The sequence below is a fragment of the Symphodus melops genome (assembly GCF_947650265.1).
Source record: "Symphodus melops genome assembly, chromosome: 14".
In the NCBI taxonomy this organism is placed as follows: Eukaryota; Metazoa; Chordata; class Actinopteri; order Labriformes; family Labridae; genus Symphodus; species Symphodus melops.
This window is the reverse complement of record NC_136704.1, coordinates 24,153,041-24,179,935: the sequence shown is the minus strand read 5'-3', so window position 1 is coordinate 24,179,935 and position 26,895 is coordinate 24,153,041. Positions and strand designations below refer to the sequence as shown.

The 26,895-nt window shown below is 45.0% G+C and overlaps 1 protein-coding gene across 2 annotated transcripts in view; it reads left to right on the top strand.

Moving 5' to 3' along the window:
- Nucleotides 1-7,402: 7,402 nt before the first annotated feature.
- The window catches only part of plxdc2b (plexin domain containing 2b), a 64,505-nt gene continuing 45,012 nt past the window's right edge, over nt 7,403-26,895 (top strand). For both annotated transcript variants that reach the window (XR_013780530.1, XM_079360823.1), the window contains exon 1: nt 7,403-7,891. Coding sequence is in view for 1 of the 2 variants with exons in the window: in XM_079360823.1 (XP_079216949.1) it covers nt 7,798-7,891 (94 nt within the window). In the remaining variant the exon portion in view is untranslated. The remainder of the gene's footprint in view (nt 7,892-26,895) is intronic.

The following is a 26,895-nucleotide window of genomic DNA, read 5'->3' as shown; positions in this document are numbered from 1 at the left end:
CCTCATAAAGTCCTCGGTTCTCTACTGACTCCTCCCCTTCTCCTGCCGCCAAGTCCCAGGTTTCTGCCGATAACGCCTTTTTGTTACGCTCCCCGAGATGACTCACGGGATGACGGGAGTAAAAATAAAATACAACCCAGAAAGAGGAAACAGGAAGTAAGTATAAGCAAAGTTTAGAAGCTGTATTAAACACACCGAGATGAGCGGCCGCCTGGCAACATGCTGCCTCCTCTCCCGCTCTTTATACCTCAGCTCCTGATTGGTCAGTTGCCACAGGTGTGGATATGCACGCCGAGGCTGAGAAGCAGCAACATGGAGAGAACACACGGGTGAGAAAGAGAACGCCTTCCTTTTAGTCAAATAACATCTGATATATTGTCTGCACAGCTGAAGAGAGGGGGCTCACCTCTTTGTGCACTTATTACTGCTTGTGTAGAAGTTCATTGAGAATGCAATGGTACCCCTACTTTCAGAAATGGTTGTGGATGTCTTGTGCATGGATGATTAAAGCTTTTTTTAAGAGCTGGCTAAACAATCCAGTTCACTGGACTGAAAAGCTCCGCTGAGCAAAAAGCCTCCAAACGAAGTCCTGACTTCATTACTGATCCGAGTTAATCCCCCACAAGTGCAAATAAAAAAAAAAGGTTGCCCCTATTTTATTTGCAAATGAAAATCTATTAGCAGTCGGCACACTGCAGCTGCGTTGTGTGAGCTGACTCTGACTCAGAGCAGAGCAGATGGTGCACTTTAACCAGTCGGTTATAAACGTCACAAATGGAAAGTCATGGCTTCTTCTCAGCTCTAGATCATCACACATGACACCATGAAGGGCCTCTTTATATTTGACAGTCCACATCGTGACTCGTAAGAGCAGGACGCGTTAACCATTGTGCCGTCTTTTCCAATCCAATCCCCTTATTTTACACACACTTTGCAAACTGTTGCACTGCTGAGATTTCAAACTGATTTAACAACTTCTACCTCACACTTAAATGATCATCCCTTAAACGTTTCTCTTCTGATTGTTTATCCAGATTGTTTCCTTACTGTTGTATTCCAAAATTGATTTGCTACAGTAAATGCATTCATACAAGACAACTTGAACTTCTCACAGTAGTTAAAGCACAGGTGTAAACAACTTTAAATGAGACGTTTTGGACGCCCCTGGGTTTGCCAGATATGAGAGCAGTTATCAGGTGAACAGGTGTTGCAGCGATGGAAGCGGGCAGTGGAACTGCTTCAGATAGAAGTGATTGTACCCGAGCTAAAAAGCCTCTGCATGTTTCTAATAAGCTCCAGCAGCAGAAAGCTGCTCAAACTAGGATCAATGTTGGAGATGCTTTTGAAACATGGAGAGAGGTTAGAACGCAGAAAGCTTTACAGACCCATGCAGAGCTGGCTAAACACTGAAGCTACAGTGTCCACCACATGCAGAGCTGGCTAAACACTGAAGCTACAGTGTCCACCACATGCAGAGCTGGCTAAACACTGAAGCTACAGTGTCCACCACATGCAGAGCTGGCTAAACACTGAAGCTACAGCGTCCACCACATGCAGAGCTGGCTAAACACTGAAGCTACAGTGTCCACCACATGCAGAGCTGGCTAACACTGAAGCTACAGTGTCCACCACATGGCGACCTGTGTGAGAGGAGGGGGCGGAGCCAGCTCTCTGTGGTGATTAGAGTACAGACTGCAGGACCTGTTTTAATTGCTCTTGTCTTTAAGATGGTATTTTTGATTTCAGTCTTCAGGGAGTTGCAGAATGATTGTTCACCTCGAAGCGTTACAGTCTTCATCCCATTCATTATAAATAAAGTCAGGTAGGTCCGTCTGTTAGGTGAGTGCTCTGAGACTGTGCACACATACTCAGAAAGCCCATCCACCCCTACCCTTGTTCCCTTATATTGGTTCAAGTTGAAGTTATGAATCTTTAATTTTTAGATGCTGGACCAACACAATCTCCAAAGTCATGACTCCTTAGCTGCCTTCTCCATCATTGTTTGGTCTTTGCTCAGTCTGTAGGTGGATTCTGGGTCAGAGATTTATCGGAGGTCCAGAAGATCAATTTCTGCCTTTGAGCTGCTTCACAGTTTTATAGTTGGTGCTCCTCGCCGCCTTTATTGGCCCAATGCCTTTTCCTCTGACAGTCTCGACTCTGCAGCTGCATGAGGTCAGAACAGAGTCGAGACTGAAATCAAGAATTTAATGTTTACAGCCTGCTTACAAAAAACCGATATTGGTCTTTTGTATTGGTGCCAATTTTAAATAGGGGAATAAATGGAGAAGGCATTCTCTGTAAATCACCAGTTCAGCCTTTTCAGTCTCTACATGGACGCTTGTTTGTCTCAACGCTGTGACATTTGACCCAGCAAAGCTAAACAAACACCTTTAACAACGACATGGAAACGCACACAAACAATGCCGCCTTACCTAGCTCGCGCGCTCTCTCACATGACCTCCTGCTGACTGAAAAAACATCAATGCTTTTTGTCCCGTTGTGTTTCTGGAAGCTTCGTCATTTGCGCCGTTGAATAGCACACAGGAGAGCTGCAACACTCCACCAGCTTTTGTCTTTGTGTTGTTGGTGAAGCAACATTAGTCAGCTTTTCTCGGCGGAGCTATTGTTGTCACCGTTTTTTGTTAATCACAGAGCCGAGTCCATCTAAAGGTCACCGTGTTGTTTGCCAGCCAACTGGGCTCCAGAGAGCTTCCTGTAATGAAAACGCTCCTGAAGGGTTCAGCAATGACGGCCTGTAAGGTGGACTCCCTCTGTCAAAAATAATAGTCAATGCTTCATCATTTACATAACCACTCAGCTGAGTCCTCTCCCATCCTGGGCTGTCAACCTGCGGGGGGGTCAGAGTGACATTTACCATGTTTCCTTTCACAGCATAGCTCAGAATTGTTTTTATTTCTTCTCCCTGTATCTAATAAACTTTGACCAGTCTTCTACAAATTTCCAGGAGGACGCTGCTGGAGAGCTCCTCGTGTAGGGTCTCTTAAAGAGTTTTATTTCTGTCTTAACCGCCTCATTTGTTCAGCAGTGAAGGTTAATTATGAACGGAGATAAATTGTAAAATTGTTGTTTTTTTTTTATGCACCTTGTGCAGCCAATTACACCCGTTTCTGATCTGCCGTAAACATCGACCTGTCTAATGCTCCGCTGCTCTCCCTCATTGGGAGCTGATGCTTGATTAAGTTTCTAAATACGAGAGTGTTTGCATCCAACCCGCTGAATTAACGAGATTCTGAAGTTTCTCATTCACTTCATGAGACACACAGATTAGGCTTTGGAGGATAATTGGCTCGGTATGAAAGGTCTCTGAGGTGCCGTTGATTCTGCCACAAAGAGAAAACGTAAAGAATCTCTAAACGGGAGATCGATCAGTGTATGATCATGTCTTAGAGAACTTGAGTAGAATATGCATGAGGCTTTTTTTAGGGCTGTTTAAACTTCAACTGCATCGATTCTGCCTGCGATTACAGTGTTTTTAAAGCGGTAATGTCGGCCATCTTTTGTGACGTAAGGCTCCTCTCTGTTCGGGTTTGAGGCTCTAATTTGACCACACACTGACGATACTGTTAAATGAGGGGAAGTTAAATCTTTGGCGATGTAATGAGAAAAAGACTGGCACACGAGCGTCTTCATAAAGATGGGAGATATCCAAAACGCCTCGGCTGGAGGAGTGGAGTAAACTGTTTCTTCTTCTTGTGTCAGCATTGATTTTCATCGTTTCATTTCAACTTGTTTAAAAACCAACAAAAAAAAAAGAGAGAGAGACTTTTTTTTTTTTTTTTTGGCGTAATTTAGTTCAAAGCTGCTAAATATCGTCCCAACCCTTTTTCAATCTTCCACACAGCAAAGCAAATGATGGTGTGCTTTCAGGTTCTTGTTAGCGTTATGGTGGAATGGAAACGCTAATAATGGGCGTCGCTGCTATAATGGAAAGACAGAAACAGAGCGGAGCTTGTTCACTTGTCTGTTTCTCAGTTTGCCTCTCCACCTCACTTTGCTTTCTGTTTAGTGAGCAGCCAAATGTCATAAACGCTGCCGTGACATACTGCTCCCAAACTCAACCAGCGGGAGCCAATTCCAGACATTTAAGCACTCTGTGGAGAATTTACACTTACCCCCAATACTCAAATCAAAGTGCCTTGATGTCTTTGGAAGTCGGCCACTTCATTTTTATTAATTCAGTCACAGACGTTTTGATGCTCTGTAAGGTCACCCTGGGGAGAACGAGTGTGGTGTGGTGCGCAGCCAAGCTAAAGTTCATTTCACGGCACGGCTGACTGTTCCTGTTCGACGTCGGGGGGGGGGAGGGGGAGGGGGGGACTGAGGACTCGCTCGGCTTCTTTTAGCTCAAGTTGTGAAACGAGGTGATGAGAGCAGCAGACTGCTTGAAGAGATGTTGCCGCCCAGTCTCGACTTTGATGATTAAACTCTTCAGAAAGAGTCTCAGAGAGAGAGAGAGAGAGAGAGAGAGAGAGAGAGAGAAAATATGTATATGGAGGGACAGAACTGTTCTTCAGCCTGAATGGATTGATAGTTGGTGTTTGTGCATCCTGTGATTTACATCCTTTCAGTGTTGAGTTGAATAACTGTGAGGGTGATTCAGATTTAAGAGGCTTTGACTCTGTTACGGACAGGTGTTGTCATTCATGAGCTTGTTTCAGACAGAAGAGAAGGAAAACGTCCTGCCTCTGTTTGGACAAACTGGGCGAGGAGTTTTAAACACGTGCCAGAATAGCACTTAACCTCACAGAAAAACATGGAAGGAAAAGCCTTGTGAATCACAATATTTAGATTTATAATAATCAGCACGCCCTTCTATCGGCACTTCTACGACTTCTAAAAGAGTCCAAAGCGTGTGTGTGGTCGAGTCTAAAGACGTCCCTGTTAAAGTCTTGGATAAGATAAGAAAGCCAACTCAATAGTTGTTTTTTAATCTGTGGGTCAAAGGTTAATTGTTACATTTCCTGTCAGTGCTTAATACAAACAGATCAGCGAGGCAGCTCTCCATATCTTTGATGTATTGATTGGTACTTTACGACATCCTTTCTCGTTTTTAATAATCGAGCTTTAGATCATTTTCAGACTTTCAGGTTTTGGGCTCCAACAGTTGGAAATGAATCCCTTTGTGTTCACTGTGTCAGACAAAAGGGAAGTTTGAAATACAGAAAATAATGAGGGACCTAGTGTTGAACCTTGTGGTACTCCACATGCAGGTGAGCGATAGAAGATTATAGGTTACCTGAAGGTGCAGATTAAGTTCTTCCTTAAAGAAAAGCACAGTCGAGGTTCCACTGTATATAAAGCCTCATTATACTAATATACTTCTTTAAATTATTCAGGTTTGGCTGTTCCTTATCTCTCCCCTCGGCTTCAGACTGTTCGCTGTGATTCGAGGGTAAAAACAGAGAAAGCTCCGGGGCTCCTCTGGAGTGAAGTCGTGTTCACGGGTCTGGCACAGAGCGCCAGCTGCACTCATTTTCTGCACAAACAATTCCCCAAACCGCTGCTTCAGACTCTTTCCTTGGCAGTGGCCACTCAGTGAAGATAATGGTACAGATGACTTTCTGTAGCTGAGGAAGATAATCAAGGTAATGACTAATTATTGCCAAAGCTACGGAGGTAATTGCTTATTATTGATCTGTGCTCATTTTGGGAGCCAGAATTGTGTGATGTTAGACATTCACTGAATATTAGATCCCTGCAGTTTTTTTTAAACCACTTCTAACCACGTAGAATGCGTAAAAATGAATTTGGTATCAAAATATATATAGTTTGAATTTCCAACATGCATGAGAACTAGTCTAATACATTTTAAAATTGGTCCTTTATGCAAGATTTTCCTCCCAGTGTTGAGCTTTTCCATGACTTGTGGCTTCTGAATTCCAACAGAGTGTGTCTTAATGGGAACGAGCATGTGGTCCGACGTCTTCACATGCGAAAAGAAAAAGTGGAGTGAGTCCTGAGTGAGAGAGAGGTCGCCTTCTCTCGAACGTGTCGGCTGTTTTCATTTGAGATGTGACGAGATGAGATCTTAAATTCATGGTCGGTCATGTTGATTTTGGTTGAAATTGTCTTTAGGTCCTGACAGAAATTAATAACTCGTGTTCTCTGAAAAAAAGGAACAAAGAAAATCTGTCATCTGTATCAGTTTGTAAAATGTATAAATGTATAGCCCTGTTAACCTTCATCATATTGCTCATTAATTTGACTTATTTGAAGAAGTCGTCTGATCTGATTCATATAAAGAATGGTTAAATACGTTGTCACGAGCTCTCTGTGTAACGGCTGGGTCTTTGAAACAGCCTGAAATTTAAACTGATGCCTTTTATATGGCTTACAAAAACCAACAAGAACAAATCAGCAGCTCGATTAGCAAAGTCGAAAGTGATTTAATGCTTGCTGCTGCTGCTGCTGCCGGGCAAATGTCAGAAGAAGTTGGTCACAACAAACATCCTTTTGACGTTTTAAAAGAAGCAGGATGAGATTTTCCTGTCAAAACGGTTTCTCATGCATATCCAGGACTGATCAGCAAAGATATAAGCGGCCACTGCTTAGTTACAGTCCTTCACAGGAGCTTTAAAGTGCATCGTTTATAAGGATGAATGCAGTGCAATGAGTGCTTCTATGAGCCACCTGTAGAGGGCGCCCTCACAGTTCAATCACCTGGCTGTGCAGTAGAGGATAGATGGAAAGGTAGAGGGTCATAATAATACGATATAAAGACACAAAGTGAAAGAAGATAACTTAAAGCTCCGGAGTTTGTAGCTGGTTATGGGACAGACTAACATGTCTGTTTAAACAAGCATGATTAGATACACGTGCACACAACAAGACAAGCAAAGAAAAATTAATTAACGCAACCAAAAAGTTACTCACATGTTCTTTAACAGTCTTTGAAAACAACAAAATACATTTAGACTCAAACGAAACTCTAAGCATTTAATATAACGCGTCACACTTTTTTTTACCCTTTAATATGCACTATTTTTCGTGCTTATTGAAACACATCTCCCGAAGGAATCCCTGTAAGGTGTTGAGCATCCTTTGTCTGCTCACAAAAAGGAGGCCTAGAGCAGAGGCTCCTGAAGCTGCGTCTCTGCACATCACTCACGCGCTGCTTGTCAGACACGCTGCACATTATATCCCAAAGCAAGATATCTGAAAGTCTCCCAGGCAGCCGGAGAGACGCTCTGTGTGTTCGTCTCCTCCGCTCCCTCTCCTGCACACACACACACACACACACACACACACACACACACACACACACACACACACACACACACACACACACACACACACACACACACACACACACACACACACACACACACACACTGAGCATCAAACAGACGAAGAAGAACCATTGGCTCAGAGGAGCTGATGACGGAGGGAGCGCACCGTCTTCGCCAGGAGCGCAGCAGAACACACACTGCACCTCCGAGCTGTGGGACGGAAGCAGTCTGTGGAGCTGGGATGAGCACCTAAGTTGGGAACTTTTCTTGTCCTCCTCTGCTGGTACTATTTGTGTGTGTATTTCGTGTGTGGAGAGCTCGTTGGGACGAGCGCGTTTTTCTCTCCAGGAGCGCGCAGTGTGGCGCACGCCGGACAACAAAAACAGCTCGGTGCAGCGAGTGCAGCGCAGGCAGGTTTCCGTTTTAAAAGCAGCAGGAGAGGCAGAGGAGTTACGGAGTCCGCGTGGGGGGAAGCGAGGCAGAAAAACACGGAGACCTCTCTCTCTTTTAAAAACACGGAATATTGAGAAGAAAGCAGAAGTTGGATATGGCGGCGCTGAAGACGGTCGACCTCCTCGTTGGAGTTATTTTAGTTTGGCACTGTGTGGCGAAAGCACGAGCCGAGATCTCATCCAGTAACGGTAAGAAACATCACCTTGTGCATTTCACCAGACCTGCAGGCTGAGCTGAGGTCCGGTTCTTCATGTAGAAGTCAGATGCTTGTGTTAGTCATGCAGGACACAAATGACTCGTCCTGCTCACGCGCTGACAGACACAGGTGGAGGAGAGCTCAGATCACGAGATTAACTTTCTGTTTTGCTCAGTGCATCTTTTGCAGTTCTGTGAAACCTTTAAATCATCTTCTTTAAAGGAAATAAAGGTTTTGCATGTGCAAGGATTTAACAAGAAGACAGACACCCTCGAGGCTGCTTCTCTTTATGATCTTATTTTTAGGCAGTGTGTGAGGCTATGTTGACCTACTAACTTCCTTTTTTCTGCAGAGATCAAACACTTTGCTTTTCTCCAATTATCATATTTTCACATCTTCTGTATTTCAAGTTTGAATTAATTGGCTTTATTAATATTTGCTCACGCACATCCCCCACCCAGGCCGGGCTAATTATTACTATATGTTGTGCTCTTGCACAGTGCAAACAATCAGTGCACGATATTTCAGTTTTAAACCTGACCTGGAACTCACCTGCCTCTTTCATACAGGTGAGGTTTTCTCTCTTAATATGACCTGCAAAGTCCTGCAACCTTCGGAAACTGTTATCAGATTTGAGATGCGTCCACTCTGCACAGCACAGCGTGTGTTTCTCAAAGTCTGGAGAGGAAATGCATGACCATGACCTTGTGGTCTCCTGTATAGTGTGAACAACATCCTTTCTGTGAAGCCATAACGTGCACACCTATAGTCCTCTAATCTCATATCTAGTTCATCCCTTGTGTCACACACACACACACACACACACACACACACCTACACACACACACACGCCCTGTGACATTGGTGGAAAGTTCATGCCAGCGTTGGTTCTGTCCACACAGACGAGCTCTTGTTTCCCAGGGCTTTTATTGCTGGCTGCAGTTTTTCATCACACATCAGATAGTGGTTAGAGAAATGTTCGGCTGCTGACAGTGACTGTAAATTAATCCTGTGTGTGTGTGTGTGTGTGTGTGTGTGTGTGTGTGTGTGTGTGTGTGTGTGTGTGTGTGTGTGTGTGTGTGTGTGTGTGTGTGTGTGTGTGTGTGTGTGTGTGTGTGTGTGTGTGTGTGTGTGTGTGTGTGTGTGCAGACCACAGAGTTACTGGATTGAACGTCTTTGTTTGGGGGACGCTATCAGTCGCAAACACTTTTCAGGTTTCACACAATTTGTAAATTCATCTGCTGCTGGACTCCAGCTCCTGATAGGTTGGCGCTTTAGTGGGAAACAAAGCTCGCGTGCCTCTACACAACCTTTTGAGTTGCTCATAGGGAAACTTGAGAATGAGGCTTGTCGTCGAGGTTACGACACCATAAGCACCATAAACACACGGAGCATTCCCCTCTAAAAGCTTCTGGAGCTGGACACTTTTAGCATGTAGGACGGTATTTTTAGACATCCAGGCACGGTGCTTCCCTCGTCGTGGACTGACCTCGACTCGTGCTGCTCTGCTGGAGCAGCCCTGTCCTTCCTCAGATTATTAATAGAAATGCAGGTTGTCGATAAAGTGCACTTTTTACCCCCTGAAAACCTTCCCATGATGCTTTTATAAAGTGTCTTAGCGGAGCTTGAAATGAGCAGACTGCTGAAAGCCTTCATTCCCCTCTTTGCATGTTTCGCTCAGATGAGCTGTGGAGCACATCTGGGCGAAATTACACGACATCCTGTGAGCTCAATGCTTCTTTTTTTTTTTTTTTTTTTTTTTAGAAAAAGCTTTCAGCCTGTGATGTTAACCAGCTGATGCTCTCACTAGTTGCACATTTTGCAAAATTGGGGCTGATTTGGAGGTTAATCTGCACTCGGCTGGATATGAGATGTTCCAGCAAAGAGTCTGGAGAGAGATAGGGCGAACCAAAGAGAAGGAGGAAGCCTCACATAAAAAGGTGGTTTGATTGGAGAGCCTGCTGTTAATGTGCTAAGACTGCGGTTGTGTGTGGAATGAGGCTTGTTGTGTTTCTCTGCAGGCTGGTGGAGATTGGTACAGAGGGTTAATACACTCACAGGCTGCAGTGTGAACGTCTCCAGCGCTCCTCATCCATCATGCTGCCAGCAAGGCTCCTCTGCAATCATACAAGCTCACACTCCGAGGCACGTAATCATACCAACACACACTCCGAGGCACGTAATCATACCAACACACACTCCGAGGCACGCAATCATACAAACACACACTCAGAAGCACATCGGAGTGCGAGCCGCAGAGAAACATGACGATTGACCTTGACAGTAAAGTGGAGAGGAGAATCTGACCTTTGGTGTTCACACGAGCAGCTCACCTGAACAAATCTGGAGACATGGAAGAGTATGAAGCTGCTGAAATGCATTGTGGGACATGAATGCAGTAAGACAGGAACTCAGTGTGTCAAGCTGTAACAGTCCCTTTTAACCTTTCACTGTGTCTCTCATGGTATTTTAACCCTTTCATTGTCTGTCCAGGTTTGTTAAAGAAACATAAACCTTTCACATTCGTTGTGCTCGTGGGTCACGTGACGTGGGCCTTGCTTACAAAAAAAACGAATCAGATTTTATTTTGATGAATTTGTTTTATTTGAACTTTAAACGCCCAGCTTCATACTGCATCGTCTCTCAGCGCGAGACGACCCTCATGCATCGCAGCGATGTCTAAACACAGAGTTAATAAACGTCACGGAGCAGTGACAGAATACACGCTGAAAGGCTTTTACCCTCTGCACACTTTAGAATTGAAGCTGTCGACACATCTGCAGCTCCTTTCTTTTCACACTAGAGTTACGACTGAATAAATTCTGCCTCGTCACTCTCTTCAAGTCGGATGATTCCTGACAGAAACTCTCTGCACAGAAGTTTCCCCACAAAATGGGAGGTCCAGCTCGGCCTCCTTTAGTGAGGAGACTGTAAGCCTCCTTGGAATCTCACCGCCGGCCGCCCCTCCCTCCCTCCCTCCCTCCTGTGTCTCCCCACTCTTTCTGACACTGCACATTTCAGGACGGGCAGAATGAGCTGGCCTCTTTATTGGCCCTCTCAATGACCCGCTGAAAAGGACCTGCCATGAATGGGTGACGGGGGTAGGGCGATTTTCAAGAGACAGGGAGGGGCGGCGGCGGTGGCCACATTGGGTCGTGCCATGCATCATGGAGGCACAGAGGCAGGGTCGCAGCACCAGGCTCCTGCATTAGTCACACCCGGCGCTGGTCGCTGATCTCCCCGCCCCCTCACCCTGTAAAGAAGCCCAGTTTGATGGCTGCAGCAGCATGCGGAGTTCAATAGGCTACGAGACAAAGAGCAAAGAGGCTTGTAGTTAATGAAACCAAGCACAGTTAAGCTTCTCTTCAGCTTCTCCTCATTGTCTTTCATCAGGCTCAAAAAAGCTCCTTCACTTCCAACCCGAGTAATCAGTCACTCGCGTCTTTCTGCACGTTATTGGAGAAAGTTTGAACGAGTGTGTGTGTGTGTGTTTGGGGGGGGGGGGGGGGGGGGGGCTTGTTATGAAACTCTACAGGTCTTAATGTCAGCGCTTCAGTCAGAGGTGACGAGCATTTTCCGTTCCTGCCAAGCCCGCAGATCCACAGCTGTAGACCGCAGTGTTATCGGCTCCTCCCGGAGACTCTGCTGCCAGAGGAGAGGCTTCATCATCAGCTGAGGAGGAAGAGGAGGGAAATGTGTTAATTGGAGACGGAGGCGTGGAATTTCTCTGGGATGCAGAGGAAAAGTTGCAGGAGATGATTATAAGAGGGAGGAGGCCTGTTTGCTAATGCGAGGAAAGAATTACAGCACAAATACCGTCGAACACTTTAAAGTAGAGCTTACAGGAACATGTTTTATGGGAATTTAAAACGAATCCCTCTGACGGTTTTCTGTCATTGTCCAGATGGATTTGCAGATATTTCAGAGAGAACTTGAGGTGTGTTTTCAAAGTGAATATTTTTATAACTTTACATAGTCCATGAAAACATTAGAGTTTTTTTGTGGCACATTCAGCAGTATCTGAAATATGCCTGAGAAGTTACAGCTCTCTGTGGTTTTGTTCTGTTTGTGTATTTAAGCCCACATCACGTCGAGGGCACAGAGATAAACCAGTTACGCCGGGGAAATCTGGGTGGCCCAGTTACAGGGGGAAAACTGCTGCAGGGAGAAGACGACAAAAGATGGCAGAAGAAAAGGACTGAAGAGATTGTTTTTGATCAAGTTTTCACTAAAAGAAACAGAATGGGGCGGCACGATTTGGAAGAATGACATGCTGCATGTTGTTGAAGGATGGACCTTTAAAAGTCCTAACCTGGGTCACTCTGGTCCTGCCTGTGTTTTAGAGGACTGCTGGACCTTTGAATTATCTCTTCACACTTTTCTCCACTCTGGCAGATTTTAATGTTTGTGCAGGATACTTTCAGTCCAAGGCCAAAAAAACTCAATTCTCTTCCATTTTTCAGCCTTTCAAAGACTCTGAAGAGTTTCTCTAATGTAATGCACTTTTTTCTTTTTTTTTTTAAGGAAAAGCATCAGCTCTAAAGAAGTTACATAAAGATTCATATCTGAACTTGAAATGTGTTAAATAGTAAAACTCAAGGCCTCAGTGATTAAATAAAGAAGAAAGATTGGAGCTAATGACGATGTGCAGGTGAGTTTAAGAGAGGAGACTCTCAAACCAGCGAATCCGACAGATGTGGAGCGGACGCAGCAGCAAAGAAGAGAAGATATAACCACGGCGAGGCGAATACGCTGATGAAGCTCGTTCTTAGCTCGTGCTAAATCCTCAGCTTGTCTTTTTTATAACAAATGTAATACTGTGAGCTAGCTTGCAGCGTCAGTACAAGCTGTAAACGCACATGCTAACCTTGCAGCTAGCATGTGCAGGGGGAGGAGCTTAGTTTGAATGTTTTTACAAGCTGCAAAGAACAAACACTCCTGATTCCATCTGGGTGATGCAGCTGATATGTTACTACACCCTTCATTATATATATCAGCATGTACCTGTTAAGTTTTTAATTTGATGAATAACAAAGCATAGAAAGCTGGCTTGTTAGTGCTTGGCGGGAACACAGGCGTTTATGTAAGATGGAGATGTTGGAAAGGATTTTATTTTGTATCTAATGTGCAAAAAATTAAAATGACATGCAGGACAAAATTAATGTCATTTTCCTCCAAAAATGATTGACGAGAGAGGGACTGATTTTACCTCCAGCTGAAACATCCATTTGGTGCACCACCCTGAGGCTGTGCGGCCTTCTCTAAAAAAAGTGAACATTATACACGCTCTCTGCCACTTTTCCTCACACCGCCTGCACCGAAATGATGAAAAGATTCCAGCGGCTCGCTTGCTGAAGAAAGTTGAAAGAGGCGGCTGTCCAAAGGGGGAACAAAGTGTTACACGCGTGGCTATCATGAAGGAAGAGCAGAGAGTGTGTTAAAGGCCGTCCAGGCATGCTGAAAGAAGATAAGGCTCCAGCCCCCGCGGAGGAGCTCATGCCCCCCCCCCCCCCCCCCACCCAGAAGCGGGCTTCATATCCTGAGCCCGGCAGGAGCGGCGGCTTGTCTTTGTCTCACAAAAGCGAGTGTCACTCACGCGGTTTACGGCATGCTGCTACATGCCTCTGCCTATATGTGCAACTGTGTGTGAAAGCTCTCTCACACACACACACACACACACACACACACACACACACCGTGTCGTCCGTGCACTTTGAGTTCACTGCAGTTTGACTTTCTTGCATGTTTTATATTGTTTTAAAGTTCAGACAGCAGAGATGATTATGTTGCTTTTGGGCCGGCTTTCAAACCTCGACCTTTCTCAAACCTCCTCCAGTCCAGATAGAAACTTTGGAGCGAGGGCTCGGCCTGCTCTTTGTTTTTTTTTTGGGCTGAAGTGTTGAATTGGCTTCATCCTAAACCGCTCGTAGTTTAAAAAAACAAACCCAAATATACAAGTTCCTGAGAGTGTCTGAGACAGATAAACAGCATACCTAACACGTGCTGCAGTTGGCTGTCCTGCAATTTCCAGTTTTGCAACACCCATCTCTGCATTACGTGAACGAGCAGCTGCGTATCGGATACTTTCACACTGAGAAGTTGAACTTAAACTCAGAGTCTGTAAATTCTGCTCTCCGTCAAAACAATAACAAAAGATGACGTTAAAGCTGGCGGCGAATCATGGGAGTGATTCTCTCTGCTAGCTAACAGGCGAAACCGACCTGAGGAAGAGAATATGTAATCTTGTTGATCATGATTGATTTAACTTTTGTACTTCCTCACAACCGTCTAAAAACTCCTCCGAGTAGTTTGAAGACGACACTGTCCATTCAGAGGCTGAAATCAGAAGCTGCATTTGTCTTCCCCTAAAATCAACATCATATATCGATGATAAAAAGAAAGGAGTTTGCAGTTGTTATCAAGGAGTAATATAGACATTTCTGACAAATATAGCAGCTGTTGCAAAGAGTGAAACGTGAAGCGTGCTGCACACATCAAGTTGCTGATCTTTGTGATTGATGAATTTTGTCCTTTTAAAGACGTTTGAGTCAGCAAATGTAAAACACTTGATTTATAACGGGGAGTGCATTACATTTACCGCTAAGCGAAGCTCAGTCTCATCTCTTTACCGGTGTTTGAAGCACGCTCACTTGAAAAAGTCATAAATAACGTTTTAACAACACAAAGCCCTGCCCTTCCTCCGCTGATGTAACGCGTAGCCTTTGCCATCATTAGCCTGCTAATGCTGTACACCCTCGAGTACGTTCAAGCCGTGCCAAGCTGACCCCTCCCACACATTGAAGTGTTTTCCTCGCCGTAGGTCCAACAGCACTGCCTTTGTTACTCTGCCCGGAAAATGTCTCCACATCCCATGTCCAGAACTTTTTCTTCTCCCTGCACCAAAATCATCGCGACAAAAGAACAAGCATGCCCGGCGGCAACGTCTTTGCACGGAGCAACACAAGGCTGCGAGGCTGCAGCCACAAGTGTGTTTCTACTGGCAGGCAGATGATCGATTGCGACAGTGATGACTGCATCAAAGCTGTGTTTCGTTTGCAGACTTACATCAATGCATCCGCCCTCAACCAATGTGGACAAAACTGGTTGTCTCTGTTGTTGTCTTGCTTTGCTGTAGAAATATCTTTTATTTTTATTCTCTCTTTCGGTCGTTTAAATGTTATGACCGGGTTCCCGGAATCACTGAAATGACACTGATTTATTGGCCCTGCTGCCTCAGGGAAAATAAAACGAGTTCATCTGTCAGTCTTTTTATTGGACAGAGATTGGTCAACATTTCTCCACAAATTGTTTCGGCTGATTCGTTCCTTCTAAGGAAGACGAGTCACCGCAGTTTTCTTCCTTTCCGCTCTGCCCTCCCGTTGATTACCTCAGCAGTCAGACATCAGATCAGCGGGAAATAGGAAAGTACAGACGTCTTCCCAGAAGGGGAAAAGGATTCTTAAGGTCAGGAGGATCCTTGTTTGCATGCATGCATTTCTGGACGAGCTTGTTTTTAGTGTCTCCCAGCTGTCCGCCTCCTAATTCTGCGCTGAGCTCATGCTGGAACTGTAAACAGGAGGCCATTTGGCGGCTCAGTCCTCGTCTTGAGTTGCATTTGCGAGACATTTTCATTTCTATCCTCCTGTCCTGACTGTTTCTTCTCCCTCTGATTCGATCAAAACAGTTCTTTAGAAAATGAAAGTGAGCCAAACCTTAAAAAAAGAAGAAGAAGAAGACAGGTAGAAGAAAAAAAAAATCAACATGTAACTCTGCTAAATCATTTCAGCTTGTGCCAGGTGTTCAGGTTTCTGTCTCCTCGCCAGTGTGTACTTGCCGAGATTTTCTCCCAGAGCTCTTTGCAGAGGCATGAACAAAGGCTTTCTTTGAGTCTTTGTGGCGATAAATTGCAAGGTGTAACCTCTATGTGTGTGTGTGTGTGTGTGAGAGAGAGAGAGAGAGAGAGAGAGAGTACTGTCTGGGAGAAAGTGGAGAAACTCTGCCCATGTAACTAATACCCTCAGGTCTTAATCCGGTGGCATGTCCTGCACCGACTGTGGGAGCTGATTGTGTTTTCTCACACAGCGTCCTGATATCAGGGACATTTGGATGAGGTGGGCAACGGTACGTCAGAGTAACAGGCGTGATATGTCAACGTGCAGTTTGGCTTTGTGGGCTGTAAGCTGGTCTGTGAGTCTTGGCCTGACTGCTTGCTTCATCTCTAATAAATACAGGTGTTTATTATGTCTAGGGGATATAAATATTTCTTGCCTGTCGGTGCACTGGAGAGAAACCTTCCCCGCGACGGGCCGCTCACGCTGCTTTGGATTGATTTGTCTTTTAATCTCGTCTCCCAGCGTTGAGGATTCACTCGCTTGGATGTGTTTCTGTTCTTTTATAATTTAATACGCTCAATCCTTGAAGAGAAACGTTGCATCAAAAATGCTAATTTGCATCCGTTTTTAGGATGCTAACGGCGCCCTGTCCGAAGACGGTGATGGATGCTGCTTGTGTGTGGTCATTAAACGGTGTTTATGCAGGAGCTCCTTTGTAAGGTGGGGCGAGGAGCCCTCGCGTCATAAAGTATAAATTGACTCCCATTTAAGAGCCTTTGTCTCCGCTGACCCAGGATGTTCTCATTATATGGAGGCTAAATTAGTGTGAGCAGTTTAATTATGAATATGTTAGTCATACCGCAGCACAGAGGTAATAAACGTGCCCCTCTCTCAAACCGGTAGGGAGTGAACTGATGGTGAACTGAACATCTATCATACCTGATAGATGCTGTGTGATACCTACAGGATCGTAGAAGCAGAGAAGCAAAATACAAAAACAAAACACTTCCTAAGACCAGAAGAACAAGAGACCACTCTGTTTTTTAAAGGTTTATAGTGAAGGAAAGAGTCTCACAAAAGCTGACATGTAGGGAAAGGAGCTTTAGGTTGGAGCCCACCTGGAGGACCCCGGCCTACGTACCACCTGCTCCTCCCGAGAGGAAGCACCAACGTCGAGAGGGACTGAAGCGCTGTCATCGTGATGCCGAGCCGGAGTAGCGTGTTTCTCTTCCATGTGTGATGGTTTCATGTCCTCCTCAGTGTTCCCAACCACACCTGTGGACCCTCAGCAATCAGGTCCTGAGGTGCGAAGAGCAGCAGAGGAGGCGGCACGTTGCCAGACGGCCGTTGAGCAGCGTCTGTGCTCTCCTTCTGTGTTTTACCTTGAGGCCTTCGTGTGCTCTTAACAGTTGTTTTTGTGCTTGTCGGACTTTTATTTTACTTTAGATTGGCTTCTCTTCTGGTTGTGTTTGTCTTCATTTTCCCTGGTTGATGTTTTATTGTTTCTCCCATAACACAGTTTTTTTTTTCCCACTTGATGTTTCCTGTGATGCATTTGTTGTCTTGGTGTGATTTTTCTGTTCGGCACGTCGTCGTCTCCACCCAGAACTACAAACAAACACGTCTCCTCATTTCTGAGGACAAATCTGGCGTCATGTTGCTGCTGGAGCCGGAGGCAGTGTTAAAGGTTTATCATGACACTGTTGTTGCACGGCGGCTGAGAGCTGATAGGTGTGTCGGGCCGAGGAGGTCCAGGTATTGATTAAACGTCTGGCTGGCTCTCGGTTTCACCCGCAGCCCTCTCTGGTATCACTGCTGCTGGAAGTGGTCAATGTGCCAACGCATCGTGCATCATCGCGCCTTTCACCTGCTCGCTGCCAACCCAACTCCATCTAAACACATTCATTTCAGTCATAAATAACCATTGCGGGAAGGTAATTTGACATCTGTGATGCGATAAATTGCCCCTCTCTGTTTTGGTTTTGGACTGATGAATAAAAGACTTCCCAGCACACATCGAACGGGGGTCAAATTTGAAAAGACCTCTCTACAAAGAGCTGCCAGACTTGTGATGTATAACCTGAAAACCACATCCATCCACAGGGAGCCAGAATTGAAATTGAAAGGTGGCGATATGAATATGAATGAGTCATTTAATGTCCTTTTCTCGCCATGGGCCGGTCCCAAATGTCTGGATGACATAAACCAAAGCCTGTTGGGAAGTTTGGGCCCTAACATCACTTTCATATTCAATTCAAAGTCAAATATACTACTAATCTACTTATTCCATGAACGAGGACGCAAGAAAGTCATGGTGGAGAAAATGCTCTGACATTTTGTGAAGCCAGCTTTGTCCTGTGATGTGTAGAAAGGAGTTCCTGTGTTTATTTATGTTCCAGATAAACATAAATAGCTGAATCTGAAGGAGCGTGATGTTTTGTTTTTTTCCTCAGTGGTCTGTAAGATGAGCTCGAATCAGCTGGTCAGACGTTGCACTGAGGGGTTTCATTGTTTGCACGTCATCTCTGCACGCAATTATGACGGAGGGTTCATCGAAAGGTCAAACCTGGAAAGGTCAACATCACGTGTGCGTGATTAGTGTTTGTTTACGTGTGAGTCCGGCTGCCCGTCAGCAGAGGGTTGTGTCGCCTGTTTATGTGTAAACAGGACGAACAGGGATCATATGGTGATGGTAGAATAAAGATGAAGGTCAGGAGACGCTTTCAGCTCGCAGTGAAGTAAACTCAGGACTTCAGCAGGCGGACAGCTAGCCATGCTGGCTGCACATTGATCCGTGATTTTAGCACTTAGCATGCTAATATGCTACTCCGTGCATCACTCCGTCACTCCATTTGTTCTCTGAGTTGACCGTAGTCAAGACGAGCGGGCGATGTTTTTACCGAAGAGCTAATGTATCCGATAATTATAATTATAATTTAATGATGTTTTAATCCCTGCAGCACGTACAGCAACAGGACGGCAGCTTTTCAGTACAAACTCCTGCTTCCTATGCAGCGGTCTGTGATCTTACAATCTGGTGTTTCCATGGCAACGATAAACACGTCTCGCCTGTCATGACGGCCGCCACGACAAGACACGTCCCGTTACAACTTTACATTTACAGATTTTTTTCATTCTTGGAAATATTTGAGGAAATGTCCTTTTTAAGGTGCGGCTGTGGCTCAGTTGGTAGAGTCGTCGTCCCTCAATCGGAAGGTCGAGGGTTCGATCCCCAGCTCCTGCGAGCAACATGTCTGTTGTGTCCTTGGGCAAGACACTTAACCCCAAAGTGCTCCCCCCTGCTGCGTCTGGGGCGTATGAAGGTCAGCGCGAAGTATCGCTGCAGACCGGTCCTCGACCAAAAAAAAGCCATTTCGTTGTACTTGTACCTGTACTGTATCAATGACAAATAAAGAATCTTCTTCTTCTATCTTCTTTTTTTTATCATGCTAGCTGGAGTTAGCTTAGTTAGCCGTCTTTAATTTGTGTAGTTTTTACTGCTCGTTAGCCTTGTTTCCTAGCTTAAACGGAACCCGTACTGTATTTCTCTTGTGCACATTGTAAACAGGCATCTTAATCTTCCTGTTGATTCTCTGCTTTGATTGTTTCCACAAATATAGAAGATAAATCATCAGTTTGTATTTTCGTGAACTGTGCTGATTCTACAGTTTCTCCAAACACATCAAACCTGTTTTTATCTGGTGCTCGTCGAGTCTCTTTCCTCATTGACACAATCAGGACCTCATCCTGCACACTTCTTAGTTCCCTGTTAATGTTCCCGTCTCACAGGTGATTAGCCACAGAGCGTGAGTGATGGTCCGCCTGCTCGGAGCGACCCTGACGACAGAGACACAGGATGGGTTTTTAATAAGCTGGAGGTCACAGTTAGTCTGCTGTTGAGATCTCCCTCTCTCTTCCCTCATCTCTTACCTGGAGTACCTGAAGGTGGAGAGGTGCATTATGGGAATTCATCCTATACGGCTGTTCACATGCTCCTTCTTTGCTCCTGACACTTCTCGTGTTTTCTTTCCTCATGATTTAGTTTTTCATACTCTGTATGAAAGCTCCATCCATTGTATTCACTTCTTTTCTCTATCTGGGACACGGGAGGCTGGAGCTGATCACAGCTGTGATTGGTTGAAAGGCAGGGTTACACCCTGGACTGCTCGCCAGACTGAGACAGACAACCAGCCACACAGTGATGCCAACTTGGAGACTTTCTCACTGAATCTGCCGACTTGTCATTTCATTTCATTTCCTCTTGGTGACTTTATTTGTCAAAAGCTACAAGCGACAAATCTAGCAAGAAGTGAAAAAACTAAAAACAAAGAATCAGCAGAAGAGAGTTCATTTGTAGTTCTAAACATTACGACCTTATTTCTCTCCTACAGTATCCATTACGGTTGCATGCATGGTGCCAATTATGCAAATTAGGCGATGATGTAATTTAGCAACTGGGCTGCAGCTGATAACGATCTTCATGATTGATTCATGTGTTCGTTGTTAAATCAGCCAAATGTTTGTTCCACACTTCGTCCCAAAACGGGAAATCTTCCAATCCAAGCCGACGGCGAAGTCGAAGCTCTCCGAATAAAAAGTCAGATTAAAAAAAAAACAGCAAAACGAATCAAACCGTTGAAAAAGTCGTTCAGGGAAATGTTGTTCTGGATCATTCAAGTGTTTAGAGGGAACTGAGGTCAGGACACTGAAGTGGGAGAGACCTTTCTGACACATTTTCAGGGTGAAAGAGAAAACAAACTTCCTTAAAGTGCCAACAGGGAGATTTTCTCGTGCTTTGACATTATGGTTTGTTTGTTATTTTTTGTCAAAGGACGGGTTTGACATTTAAAGGAAATGTCGCCTCTTAACTCGCTTCATATTTCTTTAACCAGAAGGGTTGCACGATGCGAGGAGCTAACGAGGGACGTCAGTCAGTCGGTGTGATCGCATTCCCCTCGGCTCTCGACCTTTGAGCTTTCTCTTACAGACAGAGCAAGACCTCATTCTGGCTCGCTGACTGGACAGCCTCTTAGATAAATTCATGGCTCTGTCTGGGCAGAGGAAGGCAAACACATTAAAGCTGTCGTGTCGGCCTGCGGCCAAATAAAAGTTTGCCAGCAGGCCTCGCACATAAAACCCCCCCGAGGAGGAGGCAAAGGTAAATACAGGCTTACAGATCCTTGAAGGTTCTAATCAATGAGCAAATACATGATTATGCTTTCCTGTTTAGAGAAGCATCTAGATCGTTTTGGGAGGACTGCTCTGAGGCAAGACGTCATGTGAAAACAGAGCCTGCTAAACGATGCTGTCATGAGAATATCTGGCTTCATCGTAGAGCTACTGTATGTGTAGGTTAACGTGCTCGAGGTGAATTCTCTGGACGATTTCCTGCAGCTCTGTCGGATTTAAATACAAGTGGTCCGACAGGGGAAACTGAGAGTCTGAGTGAAGAGCTCGGCTGTTTGCATTCACACACGCGGCAGCTCCTCCTGCAAAATATCGAGAGTTTTTTCAGGAGTTTTTCTGCCAGTGTGAAAGTCCGAGAAGCTTCTGTGAAGACTTCCTGTGACTGCTGAAAAAAGAAGTCCTGCACACATTTATTCATTTAAAAAGAAAAAAATTTTCACAGAAACTTCTGAAAACTCGTTTAGGACAAACGTATTTCTGTAAATTAAATCACATCCCGTGTAAATATATCAATACAGAAGTCGGATTGGCTTCAATACAAATGCTGGACGTGCATGTCGGGCTGTTTAAGCACTTGTGTCTCTTTTTGGACTTCATTTCATGGATCATCATTTTGCACAATGTTTGTTTTTCTCTCTTTATTTGCAAAGGAGCACGCTCACAGGAAATCTTTGTTTGCAGCACGCTGCTGCTGACAGAGGAAAAGCAGCTTTTCGGGGGGGGGGGCTTTCAGGGTCGTGAGGTTCAGGAGAGCTTCGCAAACTTTCTGATTTTCTTTGAGGTGGAAAAACAAAAAGTGCCGTCTCTTCCTCCTCTCTGCTTTACAGTAAGTCTGGAGTTGTTTGCACTCTTCACCCGAAGAACGTTAAAAGTACCGAAAAAAAATCAGTCGTACACTAAGAACACATTCACGCATAAACTTTTATGGCTCTGCTTTTATCAGGAGAGATAAAGTTGACAATATAAGTACAAACTTTCCACTCTGCCCCTCTCTAAATACGTCATAAAAACTAACTGCCAGATCAAGTGTCGATGTTTTTAAGAAGACGGATAACCTGCGAGTCACCATCCGTATCGAGCTGAGTTTTTTCTTGCCTTTTAGGTCCGTTATAGAGATGCTCCAATCTTCCCTCTCTCTTATCTCTGTCGTGCCCCTTACAGGGAAATATCCAACGTTTCAGCTTCTAACTGGTTCAAGCTAGAAGTGCAGATCAGTAAGATATCTTCTGTATTAAATGATGACGCTCTCTTCCTGTTTGATCATGAAGGAAACATGCTGTGTTGAAGCTTCTCTGACAACAATGCAGCAGCCAGTATGTCCTCCTTCTAACTTTAGATTCTGCTCCTGAATGCTCTGGATTTGATTGGACCAGAGAAGGTAGGCGGGGCTTTGAAGGCCGTTTTGGACGCCCCTGGGTTTGCCAGATATGAGAGCAGTTATCAGGTCAACAGGTGTTGCAGCGATGGAAGCGGGCAGTGGAAGTGCTTCAGATAGAAGTGATTGTACCCGAGCTAAAAAGCCTCTGCATGTTTCTAATAAGCTCCAGCAGCAGAAAGCTGCTCAAACTAGGATCAATGTTGGAGATGCTTTTGAAACATGGAGAGAGGTTAGAACGCAGAAAGCTTTACAGAGCCATGCAGAGCTGGCTAAACACTGAAGCTACAGAAAGCTTTACAGACTGATGCAGTCTTCTAGCTATTAGCAAGAAAAGTTCACTGCAGCTGCTTTCTTGCTGTTTGTGCAGGCTGTATGCTGGATGCTAAATCACTCCCTCTGACCCGGCTGACTCCGGGTTTCGCTGCATCACCCTGGGTGTTTGTGTCCCGTGGCAGATTTGCGGTGACAGCCCACAGCCGAGACATGACAGGCAACACATCCGGCTTGATATGAGGCTACAATTGCACTGACAGGAAGGTAATGAAAGGCCTCATCTCCCTGACACCTCGACTGTCCCACTCGTCGAGTGATTGACGGCGATAATTTGACCCTGTCAGTCGAGGCGTTTCTCTTTATGGGGTGGCACTGCTTCGAGGTCCTGATTGTCTTGGCGGTCTCGGGTTATCTGCTCGGATTGTACACGCACTAAATCAGTCGAATGGCGTGTGTCCACACACATCTTAAATAGGGTCGTTTCTTCCCGTATTCTTGGAGATTTTGCAGTTTTAGTTTGAAGAGTGGGGAGTTTTCAAAGCCGATAACAAGTCGAGTTAACGACACATTCGTCACAGCTTGCTGTGCACTTTCCGGGAAATGATCTTCGTCCTGTCAGCTGTTTCTGTCTCAGTGAAAGTCCCGGGATCCATCGAGCGATGGGAATAACATGTGGGACTGCACATCTGTCCAAGAGCGAAAAAAAAACAAAAACAGGTTACGCCTTGTAAAAAAAGGACAGCGAGATGTTGGAGAGTGAACGGGAGGAAGAACTCCACCGGGGTTGAACAGCTGGATTTTAGCTTCTTCCTCGCCAGCCAAGAGATTCACAACCTCCTGAGCCAAAAGCTGCAGGAGGTGATTTTGCAAACCATGACATCACAGAAAAGCAACTTGAGTGAAATAAATGTTTCATGGCTGCAACTTTGTAGAGGTCGCCCTGAAGTGAGCGCATAGACTCTGAATGTTGCGTTACAGAGAGGCTGGAGCCTCCTGAGTGGCTCCTCCACTCCCATGAGTCTCCTCTTCTGTTTCTTCTGCTCGCTTCCTCTCCCTCGCTCTGACTTCAACAAACACTTGAGACAGACATTCCTCCTTCAAACAGAGCCTTATTTTTTCTTTTTTTTAATTTATTTGTATTATTATTTGTTTTTCATCTGCCGCAGATGTGAAAGCTTTTGTCAGCCATGAAACATCCCAGAATTCTCCCCTCGCTCTGGAAAGCTTCAGCTCCATTGGCCAGGAATGTGTTCATTTATTTTTTATGGTAAAGCACAGAAACTGTACGTGGTGCTTCATTATATATTAAGTGCACTCGCTCACACGGCTTTATGGCAGGGTGGCATCATGCCCTCTTGTTTTGGGAGGTGGAAAATCTCTTTTTAAGCCCGACATTCATCTCCTGAAGAAGTTACTTAAAACGTGTCACTTTGACCTCTGACCTGTGAAAGGTTATTAATTATAATGTGTGTCTTTACAAAGTTTGTTACATGATGTGCTTAAAAACTGTCAACATGGTTTTATTAATAGTTTCCCTCCTCGTCAGTCAGCCCACCGTCTTGATTCAGAAAACAATCTGTTGGATTTCCTCAAATTTTGGCGTCAACAATATCCTGCTGTCGGTGTCAAGCTGTGCTCACATTGAGCTAATGCTAACGCTGAGCTTAAGCTAGCGTACTCACTGTTGAGCCAACTGCGTTCGCTCATCGTGCGTCCAAATGTGGTCGAACATTACGTGCAAGATTTTTGAGGATGTGATGCAATATTAACTTAAGGAGCCTCTTCGATGCCAGATGTTGCTTTCAAGTGTTGACGATGCTCGTAGTGTTTATTACATGTATGAAAGAGCGAAATGCATTTGTGCTACATGTGCAGATGTTTGTGCAGTTGTTTGCAGAGGTCTGATAAACTGATCCCCGTCACAGCTGTGGACCCGAGAGGAGATGAATGGGAGTAATTGTTTCTGTATTGGAGGAGGAAGACGAGCACGTCAGCCAAGGTTCATTTTTCACTGACATCACGCCGCACCGCCGAGCGGTCTGCGACAAGTTTGTACAGGTTCGTCCCACTTCCTGTCTGCTGACGGGGCCGTGAACACTCACGACCTCGTGCAGTGAGACAGGTCAAAACCAAAGACTTACCTGGACTTTGTCTGCAGCTTTAGTGGACTTTCAGAGGACAGGTTTTGGGAAATGATCCCATGCAAAAAAACAAGAAAGTCAAACTGGCTTTACTGGCTCGTTTTCCTTTGTTTGGATCCCAGCGTGACGGGCGACTTTGACTGAATCCTCCATTGTTTTAGTGCGACTTTACAGTTCTTGAATCTGAAACTGTTTGTCACAGTTTGATGCTTTTTAAAACATCTTTCAAAATGAAGTATTTAATCTTGGTTAGAGTATCATAGAAAATCAATCAGAGAGACGGATATCATCTCACTATCTGCCAAACTTAATAGCTACATTTGGAGCAGGACCAAAGAGAAGTCTTGTTGATCTATTGTCTCCCTGCCAGCCAGTAATGGCATGCTAATGCTGTAATTACTTTCCTTGTCAAACACCAAACTTTGTCGTCTTTTATCCTCAAGGACAAAATTACACTTGAGATGTTTTAGATGCTGATGAAAGATTGCAGCCCACACGGCCACCGTTACCTCGTGCTGATTGTTGGCTCTTGATAAATTCAGGCTTCTATCACTCTGCAGTTATTTGAGAAAAGATCAGAAGTGCGACCTCTGTGTGAGGTGCAGCGCCGCGTTGGCCTTCTCGTGTGTCTCGCAGTAATAGCGCCTGTGTTTCCTGCTGGTAAAGCCCCCCCGGCGGTGCTGTCTCCTGCCGTTGACTCCTCAGAGACGGGCGCTGTGAAGTTTGACGATAGAGTCAGCTCAGAGGTAACACAGTGACTCAACATTTAACCCCCTCGGGGCCTTTTCCATCCCGCTTTCTGTTTCCCTCCTTCACCAGAATCCAGCCTGTGCATCACGAGCTGAAGCACATGAGAGAGCTTTTTTTGTTTTTTTTGCACCTCCTTGTCAATTCTACTTTACTGAATCATCACAAGAGACCTTCAAACAGAACAAGGGTTTAGCTTCTGTTCCTCTTCTGTATCAGAATAAAAGAATCTGAGTGGTTTGAAGATTTTCACTGCAGGGAGATTTTCATGTTTTATTCACCAATTTGTTTTTCTCCAGAAGAAGCATGTATCTGAAATATGTCCTGTGAACAGGAGGCTTGGGAAGGTGTCGGGTTATAGGTAACACAGCTGTGATGTTAGCCGGGTTTATTGGCTCTTTATCACATTTTGTTTGGATGAACTGGGTATTGGATTTTGTATCACTGGTGGCTCCACCTGCACAGGGACTGCAGATGGAATCAGCTACATCTGGTGCATTGCATCGCCTCGTCTTAATGGAGATTAATATGTAAACTGAACAGCATTTATAAGCTAGCAAGCTAGTTCATTTATTTAAGCACTGGTCTTGTGCTGCCCCTTTTTTTGAATATTTCAAACAGTTTACATTTATTTTAGTCCCACACAACAGCTGTGAAATGTGTATCTGAGTCCCTATGAAATATATATATATTTATGTTTTGTTTTTTCCACATATTTCGTACTTATTTAAATTCCCACATCTGCCTCAACAATGACAAAACAAATTTTTTTTTTTCACGTGTTGTTCATGTTTCCTGACAGAGAGACAGTTGACTCCTCACACTGTAGAAACCTTTCCTCTGACTTGTTTATCATTTGAATTCAGATTTTCTCCACAGTGTTGTGTGTGTGTGTGTGTCTGCCTCTTCAGGCTGCTTGGAGATGCTGGCCAGCGCTGTCTGTGCCGTGGGCCCCTAAGTTTGATCAATGAAGCCCAGAGAGGCAGGACATGGGGCCCACTGCTGATGGCAGGGCGCCCAGAAGCATGGCATGAGGAGAGAGGGGGGTCAGGCCTACTTGTCACACTTGAACAGGGAGATGTTCAAAGGCAGAGTGAGTCGGGGTCTCAGCTTTCCCATGAAATGTCAAGCCGCCCACACTGTGCGTCTCTGTTCACTTATAATCTAATCTGAGCCACAACTTCCACTCAACCACAAGGAAATGTTGTGGACGTAATAGTTTGATTTTTTTCCTCCTTGGCTTATTTAAGGAAGCGGGCGCATGTCACACCCACACACACTCACACACTGATGGTCGAGGTCTCCATGTAGTGAAAGCCATCCGAACTGACTAATCCCATACTGCTATATCAAAACATGCAGAGAAGAAGCACCTGTTCGTCTCTCTCCCCGGCCCCCTAACCTTCAAGCAAGGCAGCAGTCCACTCTGTTTGTCTCT